Genomic DNA, 27,921 nt, shown 5'->3' with positions numbered 1-27,921 from the left:
GAATTAAGTTAAAATATAATTGGGAAAATGTTAACAAAACAAAAATACAATAAAACGAAGACAACTTTAATTTGTGCTTTTCTAAGTCAGCAGGGATCCATTTCTATTTGAGTTTGAGACCACTGACATTCAAGTTATTTTTAAGTTCTTTGAGGGCAGTAATTGTTTCATATTCGTCTTTGTATGCATAGCACCTATCTGGATGCCTGGCTTAATAAATGTTTGTTGATTGATTTATACCTCATGCAGTATTTCTTGAGCTCTAAAAGACAGGCTAAAGTGGTTTCAGGGGGTCCTGAAAATCACGTTTAGGAGAGGATAAAATAAGAAAGAGAAGATCCACTAGAAAATTTTGAAGGGGCAAATGAGACGATGAATACCGTGAACCTATGAGCTGCTGTGGTGGAAGCATTTAGGACTAGAAAAATAGGAAAAAAATGCAAGAGCTGGAAAGGTCTTTAGCTATGATCTACTCCAATTCCCCCATTTTATAGACAAAGAAACTGATGCCAAGATAAGTTAATGATTTGCCCAAGGTTACACAGTAAGTGCCTGAGCTAGGGTGTGAAACCAGGTGTTCTAGCTGTCTGAAAAGGAGCCTGGCTGGGCCAACGAGATCACAGAGGAGGATACTATAGCTATCTTAGGAGAGCTGAGCAAGGTTTGTGCAAAAGAGCTGTAGTACAAACACTAAAGAGGGTTATCAGGTTCCTCAAGGCTCAAAAATTCTGTGTTTCTCTTGGAATGCTCAGGAACTAGCAGTCAGTACCCTACCTTCTTTTCTGCTGAGAAGAATCTTAAATCTGTCTTGCCACAGGCAACTCCTGGAAGGCTTGAGGCAAGTGTAGTGGGCATGTGTTGGGCCATTTAACCAATGCGTTAACTGTCAGAGGGGCATGCCAGTTTCTCTTTGCTTTGATGAAGGAGAATGAGTGACTACTGATGATTCTGACTCAAGAAGGACTGGTTCTCCTCCTACCAGGCAAACCACTCCTTTGAAATAGCTTTTGACTCTGGTGCCATGTCCATTTGTTGTTTTAAGTTCTGCCTTCTTAGGTTAAGCAAAACAATTCCAATCCCTCTTCGAAACAATAATCCTTCAGATACTTAAAAGACAGTTATAATGGCCTAACTGTTCTCTTCTTCAAGTTAAACATCGCCAGCTCCTTCACTTTCATATAGAATGATATCAAAGCCCTTTACCATTCAGGCTGCTCATCTCTAGACAGTCTGTAGTTTATTTATGTCCTTCCAGAAACGCGGCACTCAGAATTCAACATAATATTCTAAATGTGGTCTGACCAGGACATAGCAGAGTAAGACTATCATCCTTGTCACTAACTTTGATGGATCTGTGATTTCATTAATGTGAGCATTTTCTCTGAAGTTGAAACCTATTCATGTCCCCTCAACTCTTGTCCTTGTATTCCAAAGGGAGTCCATAGGCTGACCACATTTTACACTCCTCACATCAACAACTCACCTTCTTTTCAGGTCAGGAAGCTCAATAAAGAAATACTTTATACTATTTCTTTTGTCCTTAACACTGTACCTTTCTTAAATGCAGTTTCCCTGCCACCTCAAACCTTAAGTCAGCCAGCCTCTTGTGTTCATGCAACTAGATCCTTCCGAAAGCATTACTTTTGGAACCAGCAGACTTACGTTCAAGTACCTAATGCTTATCAGTTGTGTGACCCTGGGGATGAGTCATTACATTTCTCTCATTATAAAATGGGGACACTAATCCTTGTACTATCTACCTCACAGTATTGCTGTGTACAATGTGCTTTTTAACTCTTAAACTGCTATAGAAATATAAGCTATTATTATATTGGAGAACAGTAGCACTAAATTATGTTAGTTAATCTCCTACAACAAAGTTTACAATGCTAATTATAGCAAGGCTCTCTGTGGCTGACGTGTTGGGACAAGGTGAGAGTTGTTTCCCAAGCCAGGCCCCAAGAGGATTATGGGGCGAAGGGTTTTTATAATTAAATCATTAGAACTGAAAGAGAACTTAAAGATTGTCTGTATAACCCTTCTCATTTTTTCATAAAGGGACTCCACATTTTTATCCTTTATGTAAGAATAGCAAAGGGTGCTGGGATAAAACTTTAGATAATCCTGAGTCCAAGTAGGCAGGGGTAATTGCAGCTACCACAGAGAAGATGCTTTTACAGCAGATTTGGGGTACAGTTCTGTCAGAGAAAAAGAATCCTTTCCTTGCCAAGAAGTTAGGGCTCAACTAACGGTCCTGGCCTGTTCTTCTGCCTGGGGCAGCTCTATTTGGGCTTCTCTTCCTAACATGACAGCATAGGATACTGGTACCAAAGCAAGACTGACTAAAGCCGGAGAAGCCACAGACCTCAGGGTTAAGTTGTGTGGTTTGAGGTTTCTTACTTCTGGCTTGGCCTGATCTGCATCTTGGCAGTTTAACACAGGTTTTCTCCAAGAGGCTGAAGCTGTTTGCTGGCAACGCTCTAGCTTGCCTGGTGTCCAACGAAGAAACAATAGCTTTACATTACAGTATAGAGAACAAGCCAGGGCCAGAAGCAGGTTTCTCAAATTGTGTCAAATGTAACATAATTGAGGGACAACATGGTGTAGTGGTTAGTGTTAGAAATGGAATCAGAAAGAACTGAATTCAAATCCTGCTTCTGATATTTACAAGTTTTGTGACCATGAGCAAATCATTTCAGCCTCCGCTTCCTCATCTACAAAATGAAAAGACTGGGCTGGATGACCTTTAAGGTCTCTTTTGGCTATAAATCTACGATTGTATGAGTCACATTGGAAATTTGCTCACTAAAATTACAGAATTACAGGAATCTAGGGCTGGAAGAGACCTCAGAGGTCATCTACACTCTTATTTATTTATTTATTTTTATTCTATACTCTTATTTAAACAGGAGTCCCTTCTACAACATCCCCAATAAGCAGTCATTCAGCCTCTAGTTGAAATCTTCCATTAATGGGGAGCTCACTGTCTCTTGAGGAAGTTCATTCTACTTTGAGACATATCTAATTAAAGTGGAAGCTTTTCTCTATATTGGACTCAAATTTGCCTCCCTTGTAACATTCACCCACTGGTCGTAGGTCTGCTCTCTCAAAAAGAACATATCAAATTCTTTTTTCTTATGACCCTCCTGAAAACACTTGAAGATGTCTCCCCCGAAGTCTGCTCTTCATTCTAAACATCCTCAACTACTTCAGTTAATCCTCTTTTTGGATAGTTTTTATTCTTCTTCCCAATTTAGTAATTTTCCTCTGTAACCACTTTATCCAGATGTATGGTCTCACTACGACGGGAAGGCATAAGGACCACTACCAAAGTGATGTCACATAAAGAATGCTGGGCTCAAAGTCTGAAAGATCTGGGTTCAAGTCAAAGTTTTGCCATCATGTATGGCTGTGGGCAAGCCACTTAACCTTTATGTGCCTTAGCGGCTTCAACTGTAAAGTGGAATGATGTTATTTCTACCACCGACCTTATCAGGTATTATGAGAATAAAATCAGATTACAGAAGTAAAAGCACTTTTCCTCACAGAGCCTCAGATTGAATTAGGTGTCTTTTGGTCATCATACAACACTGCTGACTCATTTTGAGTTTGCAGCGTGGTAAACACCCCAGATCTTTCTTCACATGAATGTGTTTAGCACTGCCTTCTTCCTCCTATATTTGTGCATTTGATTCTTTTGAATCTAAAAGAAACACTTTTCATTTGTTCTTATTCAATCTAATCTTCTTAGCTATGGCTCATCACACTAGCCTATACAAGGTCTTTGTTGCATCCAGACTCCCATATCCACTACAGCAGCTCCAACCCTTCCCACCCAGCTAGATGTCATTTGCAAACTTGATAAGCATGTCATCTATCCTTTTAACCAAGACACTGATATGGTAAGCATACTGGCAGGACCTTCCACATAGCCCCAGGAGACTCTACTTAAAAATCACTCAGAAATTTGACATCCATACATTAAACAACGGGTGAAGTCATTCAACAAGTTCAGAATCTAACTGTACTATCATGTCTTCATCTAGTCTGAAATTAAATTGAACATGGACCCCTATCATTGCTGTCGCTATGGAATCTCCTTTGTACCTGGAAGGAATTTTAGCTTTTGGAGCAGACGGGGTGTGTGTGTGTGTGTCTGTGTGTGTGTGTGTGTGTGTGTGTCTGTGTGTGTGTGTACACTTTATCATGTGGCAAATTTTATTCTAGGCTAAGTTGGATATCTACATGAAGATGTAATCCAGGGGATACAAAGACCAAAATCATCAGGAGGAAATGATTGCTGGGATGGAAATAGTGGGAACTTTGGAGGGAGGTAATCATTATACCAGAGAATTTGTGATAAAGAAGGGAAGGCAGACACAGTTGGGCAAGCATTCTAGATTTTGGGAAGGCGAATTTCAAAGGGTTCATAAAAGGATAGGTGGGATGGAGTAAGTTTTACAGGTTAAGTCATTCCTAAAGGAATGGAACACTATCAAGAATGAAATTCTTAAGTCTTAAAGAGGAACGATTTTAATAACGAAGAAACCAAAGTGGACGCTTGCAAAACTCACTAAGTGACTTAGATTTTAAAAAGAGTTAAAAAATGGAAGTCAAGTTATATAAATCAAAGTATCATAAGGTCTTATAAGAAAAGTAGGAGGAACATTAAAGTTCAGGAATGAGCTGATGAGAAAAAGCTGGTTTTAAAATCTTTGTTGGGCAAAAGATGAAGATCAAAGAAAGATCAGGATCATTGCTTGGAATGAATATAACGATAACAACTTTTGAAAAGGCAGAACAGTTCAATGCAGACTTCACTTTTGCTTTTTATACCACAGAGAGTGACTTCGGATTGCAATAGGTAGAACAAAAATTATTGATAAAAGGCTTGATGCCCAAAAGAAATAATAAGAGAAAAGAGAAACTAGTTATTCTACAAGAATTTGTAGGAAACCTTGCTAATATCAACTGAAAGAACTGGCAAATAGGATGGGAGAACCATTATCATTGATTTGTTTACTTTCCAAACTTTAAGCCTGTAAGTTTGACTTTGATTCCCTGGAACAATTCTAGAATGTATTATTAAGAGATACTGAATACTCAGGAGAGAAAAGGGCTTTTATAAATAAATAAATAAACAAATAAATAAAAGAGTATGACCATTGGCACTTAACTCCTTTGTGCCTTAGTTTCATCGTCTGTAAAATGAACGGGTTGCACTAGCCAGCTTTTAAGGTCCTTTACAGGTCTAAATTTGTGATTCTATAAATGAACAGGTCCTGCAAGATTAACCTTATTTCCTTTCCTGACAGAGGAAAAATGGTATAGTACATACAGCGATGGGCTTGGAGTCAGGAAGACCTGAGTTTGATTAATGTCACATGCTTACCATCTGTGTGACTCTAGGCAAGTCACTTTTACTGCTGTTTACCTTGGTTTCCTGAACTGTAAAATGGGGATAATAACAGCACCAATCTCCCAGGGGTGTTGTGAGGATCAAATGAGATAATATTTGTAAAGCACATAGCACAGTACTAGCACCCAGTAGGTGCTTCATAAATGCTTATTCCTTCTTCCCCTCTCTAATCCACGGTGCAAACCTTAAAGCACTATTAAATGCTTATTCCCTCCTCACTCACAAAAGTTACTAGGCTGAGGAATGATAAACATATGAGGCTGACAAACTGCAGCTTGTGGCCGCTGCTTGTTTTTGCATAGAATGTGAAAGACCATTCCCAGTTAGTTGGCCTTACAAATACAGAAGGTACTAGATTTGACCCTTGGGCCATGGTTTGAGACCTCTGCTATAGATTACTGTTTGCCTAGATTTTAGCAAAGCATTTGACAAAGACCATCATGTTAGTCTTGTAAAAAAAGTTGGAGTCATGTTGGCTGAAAGATAGTACAGAACCATTTGGTGGAATCTAAACAGCTTAAATAGGGCAGCTGGGTGGAAGAGTGGCTAGAATGCCTAGTCTGTGAGTCAGGAAGACATCCTTCTGAGTTCAAATCTGGTCTCAGACTCTTACTAGCTGTATGACCATGCACAAGTGACTTAACCCTGTTTGCCTCAGTTTCCTCATCTATAAAATAAGCTGGAGAAGGAAATGTCAAACTACTCCAGTATCCTTGCCAAGAAAACTCCAATGCAGTCATGAAGAACCAGACACAACTGAAAAACTGCTGAATAACAACAGCTTAAATAGCCAGACCCAAAAAAACACCAAAGGTTGTATCCAGTGCAGTCTCCCAGGGATGCTATTTAATGACTTGGATAAAAGCATGGATGACATGCTTATGAAATGGGCAGATGACAAAAACATGGGAGAAACTCTAGATGACTGGCTCAGGATTCAAAATGATCCTGATAGGCTACAACACTGAGCCAAATATAACGGGATGTAATTTAAATGAGATAAATGAAAAGTATTTTATGTGGGTTCAAAATATCAACTAGTGAACCTCAAAGCCAATATTAGTCAATAGTACTATATGGCAGCTGAGAAAGCTAATGTGATGTTAGGCTACATTAGTAGAGGCATGGTATACAAAATTAAGGAGATGAAAGTTCCATTATACTCTGCAAGGGTGGGACCACGCCTGTAGTACAGTGTAAATTTCTTTGTGCCACATTTTAGGAAGGAAACTGATATGCATTTTCTCTGGCTGTCCCCTATGCCTAGAATGTTCTCCCTTCCTTATCTCTGCCTATGGGCTTCCCTGGTTTCCTTCAAGTACTAACTAAAATCCTATCTTCTTCAGGAAGCCTCTTCCAACCCCTCTTAATTCTAGTGCCTTTCCTCTGTTCGTTATTTCCTATTTATACCGTCTATAGCTTGTCTTTATATATATTTGTTGTCTCCCCCATTAAACTGTGAGTTCCTTCAGGGCAGGGATTGTCTTGCTTCATTTTGTATCCCCAGTGCTTAGTACAATGCTTGGCACATAATAGACATTTAAAAAATGTTTATTGATTGACTGATATGCATGGACAATATTCAAAGGGAAACCAATATGCTGAAGGACCTTAAAAAAATCTACATACATATCTATATCTATGTCCATATATATCTCATGACTTATTTGAAGGAACTGGGAATAGAGAACAGATGACTTCAGATCATGGAACTGTAGATTTAAAGGTACAGAGGAAGTGAGATATGACAGTTTCATTCAAGTATTTGACAGGCTATCACGCAGAATTATACTTGGCCTGGAAGTTCCTGAGGCAAACTGAGGCTTGATGTAAGGAAAAAAGTTCCTAACAATTAGGTCTGCACAAAAGTAGAATGGGCTGCTTCTGAAGGTAGCAGGTTACTTCAGTTCTATAAACAAAGGCTCTAAGACTACTTGCTGCATATGCTGTAAGAGGTAATCTTTTTTCAGGTATAGGTTGCACTGAGTAGTCACTGGATCCCACTCAATTCTGAAATTTTTTGATACTTAGTACAGGTCTGGTGACAGACTATTTGATATCCAAGAATTAGCTTAGTTAATAGTAGAGAGATTCACCTTCAGAGGACTGGTGATGATTAATTGTTCTGGTCACAGAAATGCATAAAACTATTAAGGCATAGAGTGATTAGCCTTCATGGAGGAAGCCCCCATACAAAACTATTTATATTTATACTTGTCTCCTCATTAGAACTTAAGCTCCTTGAGAGCTTAAATTGAAAGTAGATATGATTTCATTCTTTGTAAGTGCCTGAAACATGGTACATAACAAATGCTCATTAATTGATTTATAAGAATGAAGTCATGGATTTTTGAAGAACTGAAGTATATTATTTTAAGAATTTGAGATATTCTAACCTCTTACAAAATGACTGCCAGGAATAATCAATTCTACTACAGTATGAGGTCCAGGTTCAAATACCATTTAAGAGAGATATGATGGTCTCAAAAATATGAATATAATTAAAATATTCTTCAAATATTTAGTAAGCACCAAATGTTTTAAGTGCTTGAAGAAGCCTGAGAAAGAAGGATAAAAATCTAAGTTATTAATTAATATTAACAGATTTTATTTCTACAGCACTTTAAGGCTTACAAAGTACTTTCCTCACAAGAACTATCTCAGATAGGTAGTGAAGGAACTATTATACTCATTTTACAGTTGAAGAAACAGAAGTCCAGAGAGCATAAATGATTAGGTTGGTCATCACTAATGTGGGGATATGTTTAATGGGAATGTATGTGTATGGCCTATATCAGATTGTGCACTGTCTTGGTGAGGGAGGTGGAGAATAATTCGGAACTCAAGAGCTTACTGAAGTGATGGTTGATAAATCAAAATAAATTAATTAATAAAAAAAATAGAGAAAAAAATGATTAGGTTGGTATCAGTGTTTGAGTCAGGACTCAAATCCACGCCTTTTCACTCCAGTACTAGACCTCTTTCTACTGCATCACACTGCCTCTGCTGTCTCTTCTGTGTATGATGAAGAACTTCTCCATATACCAATATAGGAGGCAGAGAACAAAAGCCTTCACTCTTCTGAAGACAACTAGCAGCCCATCTTTCTCTATTTGATTAGACAGCCTCCCTTTTGGAGCACAGAAGTTATAAACATCTTTTTGATAAGAATCTCACCTACTTTATTAGAAATATTTTCCCATAGAGTCCTAATTCTGGGCAGGCTAGAGCAAGCAGACTTCCTGGGGTTCCAGGTGGGCAGTTCTGCCAAAGATTCAAGGGAGTCTGTGTGGGGCAAAGCTTGCTGAGGTCTGGGAATAGCAAGCATATCTTTTCTGAACATCTCTGCCCCTCAAAAATCCTGGCAGGCTCTAGTAACCTGATCTATATAGACGTGGACAACTAATTGGTGTCCCAAAGAGCAAACTGCCTATTTTTATGAGTACTTCCAAATTTGGCTGATCCCTCTGTATCTATCATCACTCCAGCCAAATTGAAATGATCTGTATAACCTGGAAAATAACAATGTCCAAATTAAAAGATATCATTTGAAGACTTCCTGTGTTAGAAGGCTCATTATCTGTTGAAGCAGCTCACTTCACTTCTGGATAGCTCTACTTAGGACATGTTTCTTTATGTTGATCTGAAATCTACCTCATTGTAAATTTCAACCATTGCTTCTGATCAGAAAAAAAAAAAGTTTTATAACAGCCCTTCAGATTCTTGAAGATAATGACTCAATTCAAGGCAATAATTATTAAATATTTACTCCGTGCTGGAGAGTCAGCAGGGTAAAGTAGACAGACAGTGTTCAAGCCAAGAAGAGCTGGATTCAAGTCCTGCCTCTGATATATACTGTATGACCGCCGGGCAACTCATTAAATCTCTAGGCATCTCTCTGAGACTAAAAGTTGCAGAGGAGGCGCTGATCTGCATGAGTAGAGGAAGTTTCCTCACTCGAGAGGTTCCTAGACCAATGAAATCACAGGCCCAGTTACCAATCTCTGTTCCCTTACTAAGGAAGGGAGATTGAGGGAGGTGGTGGTCAGAAGCAAAACACTGGTGAAGAGATACAAGGGGAAAGGAGAGAGAGAAAAGTACAAATAGGGGGAAAATAGGATGGAGGCAAATACACAGTTGGTAATCCTAACTATGAATGTGAATGGGATAAACTCACTCATAAAACAGAAATGGGGAGCAGAGTAAATTAAAAAGCAGAATCCTACAATATGTTGTTTACAAAAAACACATCTAAAGCAGAGAGACACACAGACTAAAGGTAAAAGGCTGGAGCAGAATCTATTATGGTTTAGCTGAAGTAAAAAAACAGGGGTAGCAATCATGATCTCAGACAAGGCAAAAGGAAAAAATAGATCTAATTAAGAGATAAGCAAGGAAATCACATTTTGCTAAAAGGTACCACAGACAATGAAGTAATATCAATACTAAACATATATGCACCAAATATATAGCAACCAAATTTCTACAGAATACAGGAGGAAATAGACAATACAACTATACTAGTGGGGGACCTCAACTTTTCCCTCTCAGAACTAGATAAATCTAACCACAAAATTTCAAAGAAAGAATTTAAGGAGGTGTGGGGCAGCTAGGTAGCATAGTGGAAAGAGTACCAGCCCTGAAATCAGGAGGACCTGAGTTCAAATCTAGCCTCAGACACTAGCTGTGTGATCCTGGGCAAGTTACTTAACCCCAATCTGCCTCCAAAAAAAAAAAATTAAGGAAGTGAATAGAATTTTAGAAAAGTTAGATATGGTAGACCTCTAGAGAAAACTGAATGGGGATAGAAAGGAATATACCTTTTCCTCAGTGGTACATAGCACTGACACAAAAATTGGCCATGTATCAGAGCATAAAAAGGTCACAATGGAATGCAAAAAGGCATAAGTAATGAATGCATCCTTTTCAGATCATGATGCAATAGAAATTACATTTAATAAAGACCCATAGAGAGATTAAAAATTAATTGGAAACTAAATAATCTAATACTAAAGAACAAGCGGATCAAAGAACAAATCACAGAAACAATCAATAATTTCACTGAAGAGAATGATAACAATGACACAACATAACAAAATTTATGGGATGCAGTCAAAGCAGTACTTAGGGAAAAAACTAGAAAAAAAAAACCAAATTAAAAATCTCCAATTAAACACCAAATTGGAAATCCTGAAAATCAAAGGAGAGATTAATAAAATTGAAATTAAGAAAATCACTGAAGTAATAAAAAAAACTAAGATCTAGTTTCATGAGGAAAAAAACCCCAATAAAATAGATAAACCATTGGTTAATCTGATTAAAAAAAAAGAAAGAAAATCAAATTGCCAGTATCAAAAACGAAAAGGGTGAATTTACCACCAATGAGGAGGAAATTAAAGCAACAATTAGGAGCTATTTTGCCTAGTTGTATGCCAAAAACTTGACAATCTAAGTGAAATGGATGAATATTTAGAAAAGTATAAACTGCTCAGATCAACAGACTCTGAATATAGATCGAAGCATACTACTTTAACTTCTTTTTTATGTGTGTGTGTGCGTTTTTTCCTTTTGGTCTGTTTCTTCTTTCACAACTGTGATTAATATAGAAATATGTTTTACATGATCGCACATATATAACCTATATCAAATTGCTTACCATTTTAGGAAGAGGAAATAGGGGGGAGGGAGGGAGAAAAACGTGGAACTCAAAATCTTGTAAAAATGAATGCTAAAAATTGTTTTTACATATAATTGGAAAAATACCATTAAAAAAAGAAAAAAAAAGCTTTTGACAAAATACAACATCCATCCCTATTAAAAACACTAGAGAGCATAGGAATAAATGGAGCTTTCCTTAAAAATGATAAGTAGCATCTATCTAAATCCATCAGCAAGCATTATCTGTAATGGGGATAAGCTAAAAACCTTCCTAATAAGATCGGGAATGAAGCAAGGATGTCCATTATCACCACTATTATTCAAAAGTTTACTAGAAGTGTTAGCTACAGCAATAAGAAAAAGAAATTGAAGGAATCAAAATAGGCAATGAGGAAACAAAACTATTACTCTTTGCAAATGTTATGATGGTATACTTAGGGAATCCCAAAACATTACTAAAAGGTAGTTGAAATAATTAACAACTCTAGCAAAGTTGGAGCATATAAAACAAACCCACACAAATCATCAGCATTTCTATATATTACCAACAAAACTCGGCAGCAAGAGACAGAAAGAAAATTCCATTTAAAATGACTGTAGACAATATAAAATACTGGATGTCTACCTACACCAAGACAAACCAGGGACTATAAGTGAACACAATTACAAAACACTTTTCACACAAATAAAGTCAGATCTAAACAACTGGAAAATATCAATTATTCATGGACAGACCAAGCCAGTATAATAAAGATGACAATTCTACTTAAATTAATTTACTTATTCAGTGCCATACCAAACAACCAAAAAATTACTTGATAGAGCTAGAAAAAAATACAAATTCATCCAGAAGAACAAAAGGTCAAGAATATCACGAAAATTAATGAAAACAAATATGATAGAAGGTGCTAGATATACCAGATCTCAAACTGTATTTATAAAAGAGTAATCATCAAAACTATCTGGTACTGGCTAAGAAAAAGAATGATGGATCAGTAAATAGATTAGTTACATAAGAGTCAGTAGTAAATGACGATAGTAATCTAGTGTTTAATAACCCCCAAAACCCAAAAACCCCAGCTTCTGGGACAAGAACTCACTATTTGACAAAAACTGCTGGGAAAACTGGAAAACAGTATGGCAGAAACTAGGTATAGAAAGTACACCTTATACTGTTTACCAAAATAAAATCAAAATGAGTTCGTGATTTAAATAAAATGGTGATACCATCAGCAAATTAGGAGAGCTAGGAATAGTTTACCTGTGAGATCTATTGAGAAGGGAAAATTTATGACCAAATGAGATAGAAAGCATTATTAGATATAAAATGGATGATTTTTATTATATTAAATTTAAAAGGTTTTACAACAAAAACAATATAACCATGATTAGAAGGAAAGCAGAAAACGGGGGGAAAATCTTTACAGCAAGTATCTTTGAAGTTCTCATTTCTCAAATATGTAGAGAACTGAGTCAAATTTGGAAGAAGACATTCCCCAATTGATAAGTGTGCGAAGGACATGAACAGGCAGTTTTCAGACAAAGAAATCAAAGCTATTTATAGTCATATGAAAAAATGCTCTAAATCACTATTGATGAGAGAAATGCAAATTAAACCAACTCTGAGGTACCACCTCACACCTATCAGATTGGATAATATGAAAGAAAATGAGAAAAGTTGAAGGGGATACAGGAAAACTGGGACACTAATGCAATACTGGTGGAGTTGTGAACTGATCCAACCATTCTGGAGCACGATTTGCAATCAAACTGTGCACACCCTCTGATCCAGCAATGCCACTACTAGGTCTGTATCCCAAAGAGATTAAAAAGGGAGAGGGAGAGACCTATATGTACAAAAATATTTATAGCACTTTTTTTTTTGTAGTGGCAATGGGGATGCCCATCAACTGGGGTATGGCTGAACAAGTTGTAGTGTATGATTATAATGGAATTTTACTATGCAGTAAGAAATGATGAGCAGGTAGATTTCAGAAAAACCTGGAAAGACTTACATGAACTGATGCAGAGTAAAGTTAGCAAAACCAGGAGAACATTGTACAAAGTAATAGCAATACTATATGATGATAAACTGTGAATAACTTAGCTATTCTCAGCAATACAATGATCCAAGATAATTCCAAAGGACTCAGGCTGAAAAATGCTATCCACCTCCAGAGAAAGAATTGATGCAGTTTGAATACAGATTGAAACGTACTATTTTTCACTTTCTGTATTTTTTTTCCTTTGGGTCTGTGTCTTCTTTCACAACATGACTAATATGATAACATGTTTTATATGATTGAACATGTATAACCTGTATCAAATTGCTTACTTTTACAGGAAAGGAGGGAGGTGAGGGAGGGAGAGAAAAAATTTGGAACTCAAAAAATTTTAAAAATAAATGTTAAATATTATCTTTATATGTAACTGGGGGAAAATAAAATATTATTAAAAATAAAATAAAAATAAAATCAAGTTTTTTCCTTTCAATTTTGTTAATTTTTTTTTCTGATTGTCAGGATTTCTATTTAGCATTTAGATTTGTTCTACTCCACTTCCCGCCATGGCATAATGGATGGTAGACTAGACTTAGAGTTGTTACAAAGACCTGGGTTCAAATCCTGCCTTAGACAATTTCTTCGTGACTCTGAGTAAGTCACTTAACCTCTTCCAGTCTCAGTTTTCTCATCTGCAAAAAGAGGAGGTTGCATTGAGTGACCTTTAAGGTATCTTCCAGTTCTAAATCTATGGTGTGTTGTTTTTCTAGATTTTTTTAGTTGTATGCCCAATTCAATGATCTATTCTTTCTCTCTTTTATTGATGAGAGTATTTAGAGACAGAAATTTTACTTTAGGATGGCAACATCCTAAATGTTTTGGTTTGTTGTTTCAATACCGTAATTTTCTTTCATGAAGATTATTTTTATGGTTTATTCTCTGATTTATCAAAACAATACCAAGTGTTTAGTTTCCATTTAAGTTTGAATCTTTTTGCCAAAGGCCTTGTTAATTATATTTTTTCCATTCCCATTTCCATTCCACTGTGGCAACTGATAGGTTTAATATTTTTCTTTCCCTCAATTTTGGTAAAGGTTCCATAAACAACTAAGAAATAGGTATGATTCTTTCTATTCTCATTAAGTCATCATTAGAGAACCATCATATCTATTTTTTCTAAAATTTTATTCAAGTTTTTCGCTTTTCTTGGTTATGTCTTTATTAAAATTGTCCGAAAGGAATACATGGAAATCTCCAAAACTATTATAGCTTTGTTGTTTATTCCCCTCTGTAATTAATTTTTCCTTTACATACTTAAATGCTATCTTATTTGGTACTTATATATTAAATAATAATATATCATTGTCTGTGTTCTTTAAGAATAATGTCATTTCCCTGTTCAATCTCTTTTAAACACGCTTATTTTTTACTGTAGCCTTGTTTGAGATCAGGATTGATATGACTGACTTCGAAAAGCTTTGTGAATCTTTATGTTTCAAGTGTGTTTCTTGTAAACAATTAATTGTTAGAGTTTGATTCCTGATCCAATCTACTATCCTCCTCCATTTTCTTGAGGAGAATCCATCCCATTCATATTCTGAACATTAATTTTGAATTTTTCTGTATTATGTATTTATATTGTCCCCCCTCTATTTACAAAAGTGAAGAGGTGATGAAAGACAGATGTGATCAACATTAGTGATCTATAACTGAATCAATATGCTTCCATTTCATTGACCCTTTTCTCTTCCCCACATCTTTACCTTATCACTAGTCCTTACCCCTTTTTCTTTTTTAGGCTCCACAATCCACTGTCTCTCTTAAATCCCCTTCTCCCATTCCCCAGATGGTTCTCTTTTTGAGTTTAATATATTCCTACACCAAACTCTGTGTGTGTGTGTGTGTGTGTGTGTGTGTGTGTGTGTGTTTTCAATCCTCCTTTGTCCAGTTAAAGTGAAGTTCAAGTGATGCATGTATCCCTCCCCACCTTCCCTCCATGTTTGTACTGTCTTCTCAAGAACCCTGATTATGATATGACAACAAGGTTTACCCTCACCTTCCTCTTTTCTTCCCTCATGTACACTTTTCTCTCTTCCCTTTTCCCTCTCTTTTAAGACCATCATAACAGAACAAAACCACCCCTAAGCCTTCTCTCTTAGTTAAGTATCTCGGTGACACCTGAAGACACTAAAGTTCTAAAGGAAACTGGTTTCTTTTTCCTTGTATTAGAATACATCATTGTATGTATTCAAATGTATTTGTCTTTCCAAGTTTCTCTTGACTCCTCTGTTTGTATTTCAAAATTTATATTTGACATTAGTCTCTTTTTCAGAAATACTTCTAAGTCCTCTATGTTGTTAAAGATAAGGTTTTGTTTTTCTAATTTTTAAAATTTTTAACCCTGTAGGATTATACTCAATTTTGCCAGGTAATTTATTTATGGTTACAAGCTTTTATCTTTTGCCTTTTGGCATATCATACACAGAGATTTCTGCTCCTTTGTTGTAGTAGCTGCCAAGTCTCATGAAATCTTGACAGTAGTTTCTGGTATTTGAATTTTCATTCTGGTTGCGCGTGATATTTTTTGCTTTGATCTAGAAGTTTTGGATTTTAGCTATGACATTTCTGTTAGTTTTTATTTTAGGTTACTTTCAGGAGGTAATTGGTGGATTTCTTCTATTTTTACTTCACTCCAGTTCTAAGAGATCTGGGAGGTTTTCATTTATTACCTCTTGAACGATATATTTGGTCCTTTTTTTCCTTGGTCGTGTCGTCCAGGTTTTAGTGATTCTCAAATTATCTCCCTCCAACCCCTTTTCCAGGTCATTTGTTTATGATACTGGTTTATCCTTCTGCTTTCCATTTCCCCTAGTGGCTGTACTCAGAGCTCTGATAGGTTTCAGCATTCCCTAGGTCATCCAGATTAAGATCACTGAAGTTTTCAAGCCCTTCGGGAGCATATCAGGTCAGAGTACAGCAAAATTCTGGTGCCCCTGAAATATACCAGTATGAACACTACAAGCTCGAGGGCCCTGCATCTGTGCTAAGGGAGCTGTAGGTTTCTAAACATTCAGGCACTTTCTTGTCTGAGCATTCCAGCCTTCGTGACCTTTAAAATTCATCCAGTAGACTTCTCAAACTCGTCATGTCCAAAACAGAATTCTTTATCTTTGCCCTCCAATCCTTCCTTCTTCTAAACTTCCCCATTACTGTCAAGGAACACCACCATCCTCTCAAGTCTCCCATACTCACAACTTTAGTTAGTGTTATGCTTGATTTCTCACTTGTACTCACAGCACATATCTACTGTCAAATGATATCTCGCAAAAATGTCCCCTTCTCTGTACTCACACAGCTACCCCCCCAATATAATCCTTCATTACCTCAAACCTAGACTATTGCCATAGTCTTTTGGTTGGTCTTTCTGCTTTGAGTCTCTCCCTACCGCAATTTATCTTCCACTCAGCTGCCAAAGTGATCTTAAAATGCAGTTCTGAACATGTCACTCCCCACTCTGACACAAAAACTTTTAGTGGCTACCTACTATCTATGGGATCAAATATGTTTTTTGGTTTTTAAATCCCTTTACAACCTGGGCCCTTTCTACCTTTCCAATCTTCTTACACTTTCCTCCCCTCCATGTGCTCTGTTATCCAGTTACATTGACCCTCATATCGTTCCTCACTTATGATGCCCCATTTCTTGACTCTGTTCCTTCTCACTGGATGTCTAACATGCCTGGAATGTACTCTTTCCTCATCTCTACCTCCTGACTTCCCTGGCCTCCTTTCAAGACTCAGCTCCAATGACACCTTCTACAAGAAGCCTTTTCTGGTCTTCCCCATTGCTAGTGCCTTCTCTTTAAAATTACCTCTCATTTATATTATACAAATTTTGCGTATATATAGTTACTGCATGTTGTACCCCCCCCATTAGAAAGTGAGCTCCTTGAGAGAAAAGAAACTTTGTCATTTCTTTATATCCTCAACTCCTTAACATAGTACCAAGCACATAGTAAGCATCTGATAAATGCTACTTCTGATGATGATACAGAGGATTGTAGGCTTTTGGCTTTTTTATTTGCAGTTGTGTTGGCTTTGGGGGGGGGGGACTCCTTTCCCAGTGCTTGCAGGTTTTGAGCTGTCTTCTTGTACAGCTCTGGGCTAGATGAAAGTGCTTATTAAGAGTTATTCTTGGATTTCTTGATCACTATTTAGTCTCATGCTCTTTTTAGATCTTTGGTGGAGTATATATGTCAGAACTGGGTTCTTTTGTGATGTTCACTCAGTCATCTTAACTGGAAGTCACACAGTATTTCTGACTATACCTCTCTCTCCCCCTCTTACCTAGAGTACTTTTCCTTGTAACAAATTAGGAAAAAATAACAATAAGCAAAACTAACCAATGCACTGACTATATCTGACAATTCTACAACATAGAAACATTCCATAAGACAAAAATTTTTCTATAAAAATACTTGGCTAAAGGACAAGCTTCATTCCTCTTGCTATAGGGCTCTAGTTTACATACACGATCCCCAAGGTCTTCCCGCTCAGGCTTTTGGAGACATACAGATTATGAAGGCAAACAAGAAATTTCCCTCTGCTTAAATTCTTTTTACCTTGGGATTTCTAGAATAGGTAGAGCTTTACATAGTTATCCCCCTTGCCTGTCATATTGCAATCTTGCAGACAATTTGCAGCCTGAAGCCAATAATGACTTCAGGCAGGATACTGTAAATAAATACTGATTTTACTTTCTGCAAAACCCTAAAAGCTTTGATTACAGTAAGTCCCCAATTCACATATTGTCCTCTATTTCTTATCTGCTCTTTGTAGCTAAACTCTTTGAAAAGGCCATCTAAAATAGATGCTTACATTTTTCTTTTCTCACTCTCTTCTTCACCCCTTATAATCTGGCTTCTGACCTCGCCACCAACTATCAAAAATTTTCTCTCCAAAGTTACTAATGATCACTTAGTTGCCAAATCCAAATGGCCTTTTCTCAATCTTCATTTTTCTTGACCTCTCTTCAGGCTTCAAAAACTGTTGTTTACCCTTTACTTAATTCTTTCTTCTCATCAGGGTTTTGGGCTACTACTTTCTCCTGGTTCCCTTCTTACCTATCTGATTGCTCCATCTCTGTCTCCTTTAATTGATCCTCATCCAAATTAAGACCTCTAACTGTAAGTGTCCCTCTGTCCTGAGCCCTCTTCTCTTCTCCCTCTATACTGCTTCACTTGATGATTTCATTGGCTCCCATGGATTTAATTACCATCTCCATGCTGACGATTCTCAAGCTATCTTTCCTGCCCCAGTCTCTCTGCTGATCACTCACATCTCCAACTGCCATTCACACATCTCAAATTGAATGTCCAATAGACATCTTAAACTCAAGATGTCTAAAATAGCACTTATCTCTCCCCACAAACCTTCCTCTTCTACCTTCCCTGTTACTAACGAGGGCAATTCCATTTCCTCAGTCCCTCAGGCTTAAAACCTTGGAGTTCTCCTCAATGCCTTACTACCTTACACTTGCCAATTTTCTTACACCTAAAAAGCAGAGACACTACTTTGCCACCACAAGTTTTTCCAGCAGCAATGTATGGTTGTGAGATTTGGACTACAAGGAAAGCTGAGTGCTGCAAAAATGACATTTTTGAATTGTGGTGCTGGAGAAGACTTTTGAGAGTCCCTTGGACAGGAAGGAGATCAAATCATCAATACTTACTGAAATTGATTCAGGCTATTTATTGGAAAGACAAATATTAAGCTGAAATTTAAGTACTTTGGCCACATAATGAGAAGACAGAACTCATGGAAAAGATGCTAATGCTGGGAAAGATTGAAGGCAAAAGGAGAAGGGGATGGCAGAGGATGAGATGGATAGTGTCATGGAAGCAATGAATATGAGCCTGGACAGACTTCAGGAGATAGTGGAGGACAGAAGAACCTGGTGTGCTACGGTCCAGGGGGTCATGAAGATCAGACACAACTGAACAACCAAACATCAACAACATTCCCTCCGCTAGTACAGAATATAACTCATCCAAACCTTTGTCATCCTGTCTGTGTTCTACTACCGATTGTCTAGAGAGGAACTACAGAACACGAAGGGGACTTTTTTCGAGGTTGTCATTGCCATTTTTTGTTTTTGTTTTTTTTTTTTTTAAATATGTTGAAGGAAACAGAGCACCACATCTGCTATTTTTTGCTCTCAACAAATAACTGGTTCATCTTTTTCAATTATACATTTTTCTGGATAATATTCCAAATCTTGCAAGATTCCCAATATGCTGCAACCTACTTACATCTTCCATTCATCTCTTAATTGCCTACTGGGTCACTTTCAAGTAGGATTCTTCAGAGATCATGATGATTCACAACCATACATCATCACCATGGAAACACTGATGTTAAAAAAAATAATTGAATGGAACTAAAAAATCCTAACATTAACTGAGAAACATTTCATTTCTTTTGAATGCTGGTATTAAAGAAGAGCTGATTTAATTATGGGTAGGGGAGGCAATAGGTGTAAATTTACCATACAGATTCTGGAGAGAATGTCTAGGCTTTAAACTTTTAAAATTTAATTTGTGTTTTACATCAAAACATTTTTTAAAAGTTTCATCCTTTTCTTTTGTCTTTATATAAAAAGCAGTACCCTTTAATCTCATTCCCAGAATTGAACCCTCCTAATAACAAAGAAAAAATATGCAAAACTGAGATACAGTGACCACACATGACTGCATATGCCACATTTCTTATCTACACCACCACCACTCCCCTAAATCTTTACTGAGAGAAAGGAGAAGTATTTCAAAATCATTTCTCTGGGACTGAGATTGCTCACCACAATTAAACTGTCTGGGTACTTTCAAGGGCTTTTCAGGTAGATGGTTTTGGTTTCTTCTCAGGTATGACTCATTTAAAATGATACCTATATTGAAGAAAACACATCTCTACTACCCCCACTGTATAATTTGTAACTGGGGTCTTTATTTGGCACACAAATAATACAAAGAGAAGATCAGAGAGCACACAGGGAAAGAACTTAAAGATATAGATGTCGGGGCAGCTAGATGGCGCAGTGGATTCAGGAGTACCTGAGTTCAAATATGGCCTCAGACATATAACACTTACTAGCTGTGTGACTCTGGGCAAGTCACTTAACCTCAACGCCTAGCAAAAAAACAAACAAACAAAAAAACAAAACAAAAAAGATGTAGATGTCAACAAGTGATAGATTCCTAATGCAGAGTTAATTGAGCTGTGAAAGAAGAGAAGGGAGTAGGGTTAGTATACAAACATTTTGGCAGAAAGAATACTGGTCAGATACAGCTCTCCATACTAGATTGCAGGTGTTGCCATTAACACAAAACTGGGAGTTTGTTAGTTGAAGTAGCTCCTGAGACAGGGAACAATAAGTCATTTCTAAGCTATTAGTCATTCATGAGAAGATCTTTCTAAGTCATGTGTCTGTAATTTAGGAACAGCCTGAAAAATATTCTCCACAATTTTAAAAGCAGTATAGTGTAGTAATTAGAGGACTGAAGTTGGAGCCAGGAAATGTAGATTCAAAGCTCATCTCACAAACTAGATTCTGGGCAAGTCACTTCACCTTTCTGGGCCTCAGTTTCCTCATTTGTAAAATGAGGGGGTTAGACTTTTAAAGTTCTTTCCCTCTAAATCTATGATCCTATAACCTGTTATGACCACTGTCAAAAGGTAACAACTTTAAGATTTCTTGAAGATAACCAACCCAGTCATGGGTGGGAGTTCAGCTGTTTCTTTGAGGCAGGCAAGTGGCACATTGGATAAAGCACTGGATCTGGAAGCAAGGAAGACCTGAGTTCAAATCCAACCTCAGACACACTTATTAGCTGCATGAATGTGGGCAAGTCACTTAACCTGTTTGCTTCCAATTATTCATCTGTAAAATGAGGATAATAATAGCACCTACCTCTCAGAGTTGTTGTAAGGATCAAATGAGATAATGTTCATTAAATACTAAGCACAGAGCAGGAGCTATATAAATGTAAGCTACATCACCACCACCACCACCACCATCATCATCTACAGGAGGACATTCCCCAATGGTGAAAGGACTACTTTAGCCATGCCACAATGGACCAGAGCATTCTACCATTCCATATCACTTTCCAATATAAAATCTCATCACCTGTTGTTATTCTACCCTGTTGCAGCTCTCCTATCATTCCCTCCTCTGATTCCTCTGCTCCCTAATCTGCTAAATCTCCTTGCTTCTGTAACAGTTTTCAAAGTCTTTCCTTTCTGTCCTAGTAAAGGCTGTATCCTCATGTGGCTCTCCTTCCTTTGTAGACTTTATCCTCTTTATTCCGTAACAGCAGACGTGATTGTCCCTTTTAATTCAAAAGTCTTAACTCTGAGACAACCAAGCCTCATTGATCTTCAATACTGCCAAGATGGGTCAAGGCTACCCTGGACAGGGGAGAGAAGAGAATAGTCAGAGGACCTCTGGGCTCAGTCAGGAAGGTTTGCTCACTGTTGATTTACACATTTGTTGTTGTTAATAGAGAGATGTGTCAGTAGGGAGCCAACATAACAAGAAAGAGCAGAAAGTTCAGTTTCTCCTGTTCCATTTTTCCTTAGCTGATCAGAAAAAGGTAAACGTGAATATTTAAAAAGCTCATTCGTGAGGAACAGATAACTCTGAGGAATCAGCCGTTAATAATGCCACTGTTCCAGGTCTGGGACACCCCATGAAGGCTTGTTTTCCATTGTAGTATTTGGAACAATGTCAAACAGCCCATCCTGTAGTGCCTCAGAAAAGCTAAAGAACTGTGGAAACTTCTTCATTCCAATGTCCACAAACCATGTCTTTTTCTTAGCTGTTGTAATTTATGAAATGTCCATTTGAAAAACAACTTTCAGGGCAACCAAGATGGTGAAGTGGTAGGAAAAATAAAGCCTAGCTCCTTTCCACAAAATTTCTCTAAACAGTTCTAGAAAATGCACCAGATTGAATCCTGATGGGGAAATCTAGAAAAAGTTAAGAGTGAATGGGAACCAGAAAGGCCAAAAACTTTAAAGACCATAAAGCATTATGTAAGCATAAGTCATTGCTATTATATTACTGAGAAACACAGATATACATGAATTGCTTCTTTTGGCAATACTTTAAGGAACAAAATACAAAAGACAAGAAATTGTCTTTTTTTTGTTTTGTTTTGTTGGGCAATGGGAGTTAAATGACTTGCCCAGGGTCATACAGCTAGTAAGTGTTATGTGTCTGAGGCCGGATTTGAAGTCAGGTCCTCCTGAATCCAGGGCTGGTGCTCTATCCACTGCGCCACCCAGCTGCCCCAAGAAACTGTCTTTTGATGAAGTCTTAAGAATTACATTTTTCCACTATGTTGGGAGTGAAAAAATAAACAATGAAGGCATGGCTTATGGTATGCAGAATATGATATGAAATGAATAGAGTAGGCAAAACTACTCAATTCTTATCTGAATGGGCTGTCTCATCCCTTGGAGGTATTCAAGCAGAGTCTGGAGAGCTATAGTAGTAGCAATGTCCTGGATGAAGGCACTAAGGACATGCTTATCAAATTTGCATAAAGACAAAATTGGTTAGAAAAGTTAATGCACTCAATAACATAACTAGAACCTAAAAAGGTGCTGACAACTAGAACAAGGGTGGGGAAACTACAGCCTCGAGGCCACATGTGGCCTTCTATGTCCTCAAGTGCAGCCCTTTGACTGAATCCAAACTTCACAGAACAAATCCAAGGGGATTCTAGTTCACTTTTGGATTAAAATAATGGACTAGACCTACTAAGATGAAATGCAAAAGTGAAAAACAGAAAATTCTTCTTCTGTTTAAAAAAAAATCAACTGCACAGGTATAGAACAGGTGAAGCATGACTAGAAAATGGTTTGTGTGAGAAAAGATCTGGAAGTTTTACTGAACTACAAGTTTAGGATGACTCAATCATGTCACATGGATGGAAACAGCAAGGAGTCAGATTTTGTCCTCATGAGGAGAAACTTACCAACAATTAGAGCTACCTAAAAATGAAATGCGCAGCCTTGGTAAGGTTTTAAACAGAGGATGGATAACTATTTTTTAAGGTTGTTGTAAGTGGGATCCCTGTTCCAGTATAGGTTAGACGAGATGATTTTCCATCTCAGAAGAAAGATTTTAGTAGTGTATATATTATAATCTGTTTCTAGTTCTGTCCTGCTTAACACTTTAATCAATGACTTGTATGAAAGCAGAGATGGCTTACAAGTAGTATAGTAGAAAAGAGCTAGATTTGGGTTTGCATCCCAGCTCTAACACTTACTAAATGTGTGTCTGTAGGAGTCTACCTCAACAAATCCATTTTCAGATCTGTAATTCTGGGACAATAATACTTCTATTCCCTACATCACAAGGTCATTGTGAGGAAAATGTTTTATACACCTTAAAGCACTTCAGAAACATGAGTTATTGTCATTAGTATAAGAGTTTGAGGATGACAAAATCTGAGAAAAAGTTAGTGCACTGAATGATAGAATCAAGAATCAAAATGTAAATTCTCTTAAGGGACTGGAAGAATGAGCAAAAGCCAACAAGAAGACATTGACCAGTTAAAAATGTAATGTATCATCTTCAGGTTAAAAAAACAACTAGATAAGCATAGGATGGGAGAGAATTAGCTTACCTCATCACAGCTATAGACATAGGCCAGTGTTGATATGCACATGTCTATCTCTGGTTCTGAAAAATGCCAACCTGGGCCCACAAAACATAAAGAAGGACAGTCATCTTGTAACCAAAAGACCTGAGCTTGATTTCCCTCCTCAGACAATTATTAACTGTGTGACCCTGGGTAAATCACTATACCTCTTTGAGCCTCGGTTTTCTCCTCTGTAAAATGGGGATAATAGTATCTACACAATACCTCAAAGACTTGCTGAGATAAATATATTATATAGATGTGAGCTATTATTATGAATACATGCATCATTTAATCTTTTGTTATCCTAATTTATTCGCAGCATAAGCAAGTCCATGGTACAGATAAGAAAGCCAATGAGCTACCGGACAGTCACACATTGAGTCAATGGTATAGTCAACTGCAGTATGCTTCGTCACACTTTAGAAAGAACACTGACAAACTGCTAAATATCAAGAGGAACCGAGATGGTGAGAGGACTGGAGGTCATGCCATATGAAGATGGGCTAAAAGAACTGGAGGTTTTTAGCATGAAAAAGAAAAAAGCTTAGGGGGGATGTGATTGCTGTTCATCTAAATAACTATCAAATGGAAAAGGGTTTACCCTGGCTTTGCTTGGTCCAAGAGAGAAAAGCTAGGAACAATGGGTAGAAGTTGCAGAGATGCAGATTTCAGCTTGAAGAAAAACTTCCCCACAGTGAGAGCCATCCCAATGTGGAAAAGTGATGACCATCAGCAGCAGTGATGTCTTCATCACAGGAGGTTGTTCAGCAGAGGTCCAACAGCGATTCATCAGGGATGAATCCTAGAGAGGAGATTCCTATTCAGATATGGGTTAGACGAGATCACCTCTGAGGTATCTTTCTGATTTGACAGTCTCAGATTTTAAACTGAGGATGGACTATAGCGAGACTAGTCATATAGTAAATAAAAATAATTTCTGAAGGGAACCGACATTCTGAGAGCTCTGGGGAGGATGCCACAGGCAAAGAAATAATTTGAGAACCCCAAAGCTGGAAAATAGGATAGACGCTAAGAAAGCAAGGTATAGAAAATAAAGCTCTAGGGCAGCTAGGTGGTGGAGTGGATAGAGCACTGGCCCTGGAGTCAGGAAGACCTGAGTTCAAATCTGGCCTCAGACACATAACACTTACTAGCTGTGTGACTCTGGGCAAGTCACTTAACCCCAACTGCCTCACCAAAAAAACAAAAAACAAACAAACAAACAAAAAAAACAAAAACAAAAAAAACAAGACAATGGGCTACTACCACACTGGAAAATACTAATGTCTGGACAAGGGAGGAGCTTGAGGATTACTACTGTCCTCACATTGGGACAGCATGCTGATGATTCTGTATACACTGTTGTACAAACAAGAAAGTGTATCAGACAACAAACAAACCCATCATCTCTGGCATCTTTGCCTCAGAGGCAGAGGAGAATGAGTCACTGGAGCTAAAAGGGGTTGTTGATATGGTGGGTAGACAGGAAATCAAAAGAGATGAAAAGGAAAATTTTCAATTATACTAATTAGGAAGCAGTTGTGTTTTAGATTGGGAAGAAGGGTGAACTATTATTATTATTATAATGGATGTGTCATCTAGCTTTCTGGAGTTTTAATTTCTCCACTTGTCCCTGGTATACAGATAAGAGGGAGAATCATGGAAGAAGCTGCAAAGAGGTGAAAGGGAAACCAAGAAGACCATAGTGAAGGATGAGATAACCAAAGGATGTGGACAGATTGCTGAACAATATGAATACGTGGAAAAAGTCAGAGACTAAAGATAAAAAAGGTAATAAAGGAGATAAAGAAAAGAAATCTGGGGAGAGGAACAAGGAGTACATTACAGATAACAGAAATGATGGAGAAACATTTAGGAGCAGGAGTTAAAGAAATAAGATGGAGAGAGTATGCCAGGCAAAATATTTAATGTTGGGAGAGTGGTAGGGATAAAAGAATTTAACTCAATTCAGCAAAAGTGCCTTCTGTGCTCAGGACCCTAAGCTGGGAAAAATTTAAAGTTTAGTTAAGATACAGTCATTGCACTAATGGGAGTTTATAATCCAGTAAAAGGGATATAACAAATACTCAGTTAACAAAAATACACAACTGCAAATCGGCTACATTAGAGAGGGGTAGACAAAATAGTACCCAACGACTAAGGAATAATAATAATAGGCAAAAATAGCTAACATTTACATAGCTTCTACTATGTGCCAGGTGTTGTGCTAAGTACTTTACAATTATTATCTTATTTAATCCTCACAATGACCCTAGGAGGTAGGGACTGTTATTATCTCCATTTTACAGAGGAACCTGAAGCAGATAAAGGCTAAGCGACTTGCCCAGGGTCACACAGCAAATTTCTGAGTATAGATTTGAACTCAGGTCTTCCCGACTCTAGGATGGGAGCTCTAGCCACTATGCCCGAGGAAGTAAGGTTACTTCAAAGAGACCCTTGACAATAGCATGAGATGCATGTCCAATTGCCAAGAGCATAGTAACATACAGGTTCCACCTCCTCTCTCACAGCAATTATACTTGCCTCCTTGAGCATTATTGTCTGTTGGCATATAACAGCAAGAAAACAGGGCAGCTAGATGGCAAAATGGATGGAGTATCAGGCTGAGAGGCAAGAAGACCTTCCTTTCTGAGTTCAAATGTGGCCTCAGACACTTACTAGCTGTGTGACCCTGGGCAAGTCACTTAACCTTGTTTGCCTCAGTTTCCTTATCTTAAAATGAGCTGGAGCAGCCCCATACAGGGTCACAAAGAGTTGGACATGACTGAAATGACTGAAAAACAACAACAAAAGTAAGGAAACTATACTAGCTCTGAGACCCTGTTATACAGCTAACCAGTTTTCTAACACAGAAGTGTCAATGCTTACCATAAACAATTTCCTGTAGTACAGGCCTGCACAACAACAGAGCACTCCAAAGGATTTCCTCTACATTTTTCACAGACCATCGGAAATCCTTTGGTATGTTGCACAGGCCTGCTGTTGTATTATCACCTTGTCTTCCAACCTTGAGGCCAAGAGAATGTGTGTATTGTATGTGTATATGTATGTGTGTGTGTATACATGGCTAAAAGAAGGTAGAAAACTGAATCCTTTCTATGACAGGTGGGGCTAAGTTAACTTGGAAAGATAAGAACTGTAGGGATAAGGCTGTGAATATTGTCAGCTCTTTCTTTGAAGAAAGAGATTAGATAAAAGGTAGAGATAAGAATTAGGGCCAACCAAAAGAAAGACTAAAGGAATTCATCAGAGATCAAAAAGTGAATATACTAAAAAACAGGGAAGAAAGAAACATCAATAGGATGTGGTTGGTTATGTACAAGATTAGGTACTGGATAAGGAAGGGAAAAAAACTGTTATAACTAATGAGATTAATAGATCTAGGCTAAATCTTAGTGTGATTTAAAAAAAAAGATGCTAAATAGTTGGCTAACACAAAGACAAACATCTTTAAGAAGAGATCCCTTAATGTAAGTCCAGTAATCCCTCGGTGAAAGATGGACAACTTTGTTAATCTTGTACGTCTCAGGTCGCAGGGGTCTCCAGCCCCATCCCTTCACATTCCACACCTCCCAAGTGCCTCTCAAAAGACATTGAAGAGAATTCCTTTCTTTCCTAGTAAAAGACAATTACCAAAAACATGGAAGTAAATATTCACTACCTGTAATGAAGAAGCTGGCCTTCTGCATTGTAATCACGATAAATCTCATAGTCCTTCTCAAGGAATACTCCTGATGGGGATGAACTGAAACAGAGCAAGAGAAAAATGGCATATTAGATTGAACAAAAGCAATTAACATACGACAAATCGCGGTATCTTAGAAGGGCCCTCAATGGCCATCTAGTTCAACACATACCTGAACAAGAATTTTCTCTCTACAACATTCTAGAAAAGTGATTATTCAATCTCTACTTGACTTCTAGTTGGGAGAAAACCATCACTTCCAGAGACAACTCTAACTAGGAAGCTTTGCCCTATTGCAATGTAGGTATGTGCTTGTTTTATTCTTTCCACTCCATCACCCAACTTTGAGAGCAGAGACTCAAGAGTGAATGGATAAATACTATGGACAAGGCATGAGACTTGAAGCAAAAAGAAACGGGTTCAAAGC

General features: G+C 37.6%; 1 protein-coding gene across 1 annotated transcript in view; it reads right to left on the bottom strand.

The window, feature by feature from the left end:
• The window catches only part of ARHGAP39 (Rho GTPase activating protein 39), a 362,112-nt gene that overhangs the window by 102,887 nt on the left and 231,304 nt on the right, over nucleotides 1-27,921 (bottom strand). Inside the window, exon 5 of the mRNA XM_027859887.1 lies at nucleotides 27,471-27,554. Coding sequence (XP_027715688.1) covers nucleotides 27,471-27,554 — 84 coding nt within the window. The remainder of the gene's footprint in view (nucleotides 1-27,470; nucleotides 27,555-27,921) is intronic.

Source organism: Vombatus ursinus, unplaced genomic scaffold (assembly GCF_900497805.2).
Source record: "Vombatus ursinus unplaced genomic scaffold, bare-nosed wombat genome assembly UNPS02014173.1, whole genome shotgun sequence".
Taxonomy (NCBI): domain Eukaryota; kingdom Metazoa; phylum Chordata; class Mammalia; order Diprotodontia; family Vombatidae; genus Vombatus; species Vombatus ursinus.
This window is presented reverse-complemented; position numbering and strand designations above follow the sequence as displayed.